At 42.0% G+C, this 6,000-nt stretch overlaps 1 protein-coding gene across 13 annotated transcripts in view; it reads left to right on the forward strand.

Annotated features, from left to right (window-relative positions):
• Nucleotides 1–3,087, forward strand: part of NBEA (neurobeachin) — a 677,938-nt gene extending 674,851 nt beyond the window's left edge. For all 13 annotated transcript variants that reach the window (XM_047723145.1, XM_047723148.1, XM_047723152.1 and 10 more), the window contains one exon: nt 1,195–3,087. In XM_047723145.1, coding sequence (XP_047579101.1) covers nt 1,195–1,285 — 91 coding nt within the window. In that variant the 3' untranslated portion in view covers nt 1,286–3,087. The remainder of the gene's footprint in view (nt 1–1,194) is intronic.
• Nucleotides 3,088–6,000: the final 2,913 nt, after the last annotated feature.

Here is a 6,000-nt window from a genome sequence, read left to right on the forward strand (position 1 = left end):
AGTTAAGCAATTAATAAAATTTTCCATTTTCCCTCAGTTGGCAACAGGATTTTACTAGTCCCTAAAACTCACCTTGGGGTTTACTGTAAAGGGAAAAGGATACTTGGAATATGAAGTCTAAAATTTCTAACAATTTAAACAATTTTAAACTCTATAATCTTAACGGGGTATGTAATTTCTTCTTTTTTCTGTATATTTATCAGAAATAAGAAAAGCTTATTAACCAACTTTTTAAAACTATATGTATATTCTTTATAAAGATACAGGTTTCAAAATATTATAAACAGTAAGGCTATATCACAAACTTAACAAAGCACCTACACAATCTAGTAAAATGGTACTGAAGTCATCAAGAAAATACAGTACCCCTTTGGGAAAGGGGTATTTTTGATATGCAGCCTAGCCTGTCTTTAAAGAAAACTTAAAAGAAGCAGTGTTCCAAAATGCTGCGGTCCCTATTCATGAGTAAATGGGAACGCTTTGTTGTGTAATTAGGTGTGGATACCTGAGTGTTTCTAAAGTATTTGAAATAAAGTAATTGCAGTTGTGTTTTCAGTAGTTTCAGTGCTCTCCCTGACATTCTTACTCATGCGTGTATTGATGCTGCAAACATTCGCTATCATCATAGAGTAAGCACTACCAGGTACTAAGATTACTGACCCCCATGAGCTCAAATAATCATAGTAATTGTATATGAGGGAGGCAGGGATGACATGTCAGGAGAAGGAAGTGACTGACTTCTGGAGGAGTGAGGAGGGCTTTATTCACTAGGCATCAGGAGAGAGGGTCGGTGTCTCCAAAGAGGAGTGAAGAAAGACACTGGTCAGGTTTCTATTTCTATGTAAATCTCATCCCTAATTTCAGTTATTTTTGTGTCTTACACTGTCCTTGATATGTTAGAGCAGAAGCACATGCACAGAAGTGATATACACACACCGAGGCTGCTTCCCCAAAAAATACTTATCTGGTGAGCTGTCTGGTCCAAAACTAAACAACACTCGGTCTGGCAGTCCGGGTCTGAGCAGGATCGATTCAAGTTCTCCAGGGAGAACCAGGAATAAATTGTAATCCTGTGTCGATGGCCACAAAACTAAGACCCAAGGGGAACTCAGAGATGGTAACAGGGTCTAGTAGAAAGGAGCAACCCCATCAGGGGGCTCACCTCACTCTTAACTACCGTCTCTGCTCTTCCAGGACGCTGATCACTGGCATGGCTTCTGGTAGCATCGTAGCTTTTAATATAGATTTTAATCGGTGGCATTATGAGCATCAGAACAGATACTGAAGACAAATGAAGAACCAAAAGCCAAGTCAAAGCTGAGAGCACAAGTGCTGCATGGAAAGGCAATATCTCTGGTGGAAAAAAACTCGTCTACATCGACCTCCGTTTGTACATTCCATCACACCCAGCAATAGCTGTACATTGTAGTCAGCAGCCATTTTCCTTTGTGTGTTTTTTCACGACTGAACACCAGCTGCTACCAAGCAAGCTTATATCATGTAAATTATATGAATTAGGAGATGTTTTGGTAATTATTTCATATATTGTTGTTTATTGAGAAAAGGTAGTAGGACGCGTCACAAGAGACTTTTGACAATTCTGAGGAACCTTGTGTCCAGTTGTTACAAAGTTTAAGCTTTGAACCTAACCTGCATCCCATTTCCAGCCTCTTTTCAAGCTGAGGAAAAAAAAAAAAAAACACGTTTGATACTTTGTACATCAGATGCATCTTATTTAAAGGGATACTTTTGTAAAAGTAAAACCTTGTATAAAGAACAAAACGTTTCTTAATTTTATTGTGGAGTTACAACTTGCATGTTCTTTAATCCTGATGTCTTGATGGAACAGGTGCATTCACACTATGAAACAGAAAGATCTGTCCAAGGACACAGCTTGTATGAAAGGGTTGAATTTGGGCTCAATCAGTAATTTTTGACATTCTCACCAAATATGGTTTGCACTTTTTAATCTAAATTCATCCCTTCTAAGTGAAATTTGCTCATAAAGCATTTGGATACTAAGCCATTATTTGCCATTTTTGCTACTTTATACAAAGAAAATTCAGCCCTACCCTTCATAATTTGAAGCCACAGCAGAAAGGGGGCTTAGGGATGAGGTCTTGGTTTTTATCGTATAAATAGGAGTCACGATCATTAGTTCCATAGTAATGACTTCCCAACTCCTGGACATCTCTTCCAGAGTCATCCTGCTGGCTTAGTGTGTGTACATTAGGAGAGGAGAATCTGATGCTAACTATTTTTGGTTCTGTTTTTTGTTTTTTTTGTTTTTTGGGTTTTTTTGTTTTGTTTTGTTTTTTTTCCTCCTTGGTTCTCAAATAGCTTAGTTTCTTTAATAACGAGTCGGGCTTTATTATAACAATAACTGAGGTTATTCTTTTAGGTTCTTGTGCAATTCTCACCTAAAGCCACATTCTTAGCCTAAGGCATTTCATCTTTTATGGTATAAAATGATGGGTATCAAATGATTTTCCATACCTTGTACTGATCAAGTTATACACCCAGGGGTATATACACTTTATTCATGTTTCTTCTTTGTATATTTGGTGGCTGTATCGTCATAGATGTACATATTGTGTCGGTAGGGCTATGAGGCATGTTCCAGGAATGTAATTTTCTCAGAATTTATACTCACTTGCAGTCATTTATTTAAAAAGATACAACAAGATAATGGGTTCTTTGTATTGGCACTTTGCACCAGAAACATATCATTATTTATTGACGTGATTACTTATTTGTCATCCACCTTGTATTAGTAAGTTTTAGCACTGAATTCCTTCTTCATTGTTGTTTGTATTTATGATATTCTGAAATTCTGGGGGATCAGCGTAATGATTAAGTTATTCATCACCAGGCTGTAAGCAATATCTTGAGTTTGTAGCTTAGAATTGGGAGGATACTGAACATCTGGAAGACAAGTTCATTTCATCTTGAGATCATGGTGAAATATTTTGGATATATAAATTCCTTAAGCTATTGTAACCATGTTTTATTGCAAAGATGTAAAATATGCCAGATGTGTGTGAGTTGGAAATCAAAAAAAGAAAAATAAAATATGCAAAGAATTCACTGATTGTTTCACATTTCATTGGACACTTCACTAACATGTATTCATTATGTTGTCATACAAGTTTAAGAAATCAGCATCACCTCATATAAAGGCCGACGGCATCTCAAAACATGAACTAGAGTCCTAATGAGGTTCTGTAATTTGCTGAAACGTGAGCTTCTCTGCTTGACCATCTGGCAGGGATTTGGGGCAACAGTGACCAGAGGGAAACAGCCCGGTTGTTTCTTCCACATAATCCACTTTTTGGATTATTTTTATTTTATTTAAAAGGAACTAAATGCAGGTGATGCTGAAGGGTATATTTGCTTATTACATGAATATTATCAAATAATGCTGTTCTCAATTGATCCGTGCTTTCTAGAATTTGTCGTGGACCAGGCATGACACGGGCAGGGACTGAGCAACCCGCAGGAGCCCAGCAGCTGCCAGCAGGGTGGAGGTGGGGGGGGTGCAGGCGGGGGGTGGGATGGTTGCTGAGGGGACTCGATTTGGCTGGTTTGGCGCAGGCAGTCGGGTAGCAGCCCAGCCGGCCCAGGGAGTGATAGAACTGCAAGCAAGCTTCCATCTGCGTACTCCAGACCAAAAGGACAACCAACAGCAGCCTGAGAAAGGCTTGCTCCTATCACTCTCCACCCTGTCCCCCAGCCAGACATCTGTCAGTCATCATAAGCCCAGCCAGCTCCCTCAAACCGGCCTTCTGGCAGCCCATCAGTCACTCAGTCAGGCTGGCTACCAGTGGCTCTTTAAACCAACTCCCTGCTTCTAGAACCATCATCTGAACTGTCACCAAAACCTCCTGACCAGTAGCGGAGTCTCCAGTCAAACTCTCTGCTGCTGGTGTCTCTGGTTCACTGCCACCCAGTCACATACCAGTCATCCCACTGCTGAGCACCCTAGCACTGGCTTTCTATATTCTTAAACTCTGGTGGGGTGGAAGCCGGGGGGAGAGCGGGCGCGGAGATTGCCTGGGGAGGTTATTTTTAAGAGTGGAACCTAGGCCCCTTCCCTCCCAGGCGATTCCACTGTGGGTCATCCTTGGGCATGTTTTCAACATCACTAATGTGAGGGATATGAAATCCCAACTCAGTAATTGAGCACAGAAGTTCTTCAGGAGAGAAACATTCTCTTTATCCCTCTCCGGCACCCTGTATGTCAGGGGCACCGCCTATTTCCAAATCCCTGAGAACTTCCCTGTGCCTTGGGCCCTAGTGCTCTCCCACCCAGAGAGCACTTCATTGCATTTACTATCTGGCTGAACTTGTTGCAAATTGACCTAAATCAATTTGGTCGTGGTCAGTCTTTTGGCAGAGAAAGGTAGTACCCAAACCGCACGTGCACACTATATTATGATGCAAACAGTTTTCAGGACCAAATTCTGCCACATGTGGAGATAGCTTTTCACCAGTGTGGAGCCCAGTGTGGGGCCCAGTGTGGGGCTTGAACTCATGACCCTGAGATCCAGACCTGAGGGGAGATCACAAGTCACGTGCTCAACTGACGGCACCACCCAAGGGCCCCTTTCACAAACATACGTTCACAGTCAAGTACAAAACCAAGCATAGAGTTCTTCTGGGTGGTGAATTGCAGCGCCGTTTTAGATGATCTGACAACCGTTTGTGTCAACATTTTAGGAGCAGGATCCTATCAGCCTTGTGACGCCATCAGAAGGCTGTGATGCCATCCAGTCCAATTATTTGGGTATCAGCTTCGGGCACCCAAACTAAGGGTATAGACTAATGTCTTCAGTGGATTCTTATACCTGGTTGTGAAGAGGTAGGAAAGGTCTCTAAAATACCGTAGCCAGGGCATATTGAATTCACACATATTAACTACCCCTAATTTCATCAATGAGAGACCATTTGTAGCATCCCTTACGCTAATTAAGGCGGCAAAAATTTCCCCCACTGAAAAGCAGTTCTTGGCATTCACTATCCTAACTTAATAAAAGCTTTTGGTTTCCTTTGGAATAAGGAAGTTGGAGCTCTAGGCCCTGACATATATGGAGACCTTGCTGATTAAATGATCTGGGGCGTGAATCTCTGATCAGAGCAACTGACCACCCCTTAGAATGCAGTATCAGGGCACCTGGGTGGCTCAGTTGGTTAAGCAACTGTCTTCGGCTCAGTTCATCATCATGGAGTCCCGGGATAGAGTCCTACATCAGGCTCCCAGCTCCATGGGGAGTCTGCTTCTCCCTCTGACCTTCTCCCCTCTCATGCTCTCTCTCACTCTCTCTCAAATAAATAAAATCTTAAAAAGAAAAAAAGTATGTAGTATCAATTAGTGATACTATCACAATGGCTTCGTGGATGTTTTCAAGTAAATTACGACATCATAATACTTCTACCTATTGTTATAGATTCAACTCATGTGCTCTCTTCTCCGTGAGGCTTTCCCTGCCTGCTGCGTTAGCTTCCTCAAGCCTGGTATGTCCCTCTCACAGCACTGAGTGGTGTGTGGTCATGGCTTACTTGTCTCTCCTCCCTGGTGGCTGTGAGCCTCCCGGGCAATGGCACCCTTTTATCCCACAGCCTTAGTACAGTGTTGGATTCACATAGATTTCAATAAATGTAGACTTTCTGAACGTAACAGATAAATACCAGATCCCCAGATAAAAGTGATAAAGTTGGCTGGGATGCAATACTTCTCCCCACTACTTGGGAACTGCCCTCTCCTGCCCCGCTCTGTGGTCCTTCCAGAGAGCATATGCTCCAGTCATCACCACCGTCATGGGCTTTTTCCATCCGGGCTCAAGGAATCACTGATTATAGCAATTCCCATATCTATAAAAGAAGGAATAAATTTTTAAATTACTGTTTTTTACTCGCATTCATCCAGTTGGGAAAAAAGGGGGGGAGCTGACATGATTTGGGATAAGAATTTCTCCTGGTATTCTGGTCAGTTCGAGCACC

Source organism: Lutra lutra, chromosome 3 (genome assembly GCF_902655055.1).
Source record: "Lutra lutra chromosome 3, mLutLut1.2, whole genome shotgun sequence".
Taxonomy (NCBI): Eukaryota; Metazoa; Chordata; class Mammalia; order Carnivora; family Mustelidae; genus Lutra; species Lutra lutra.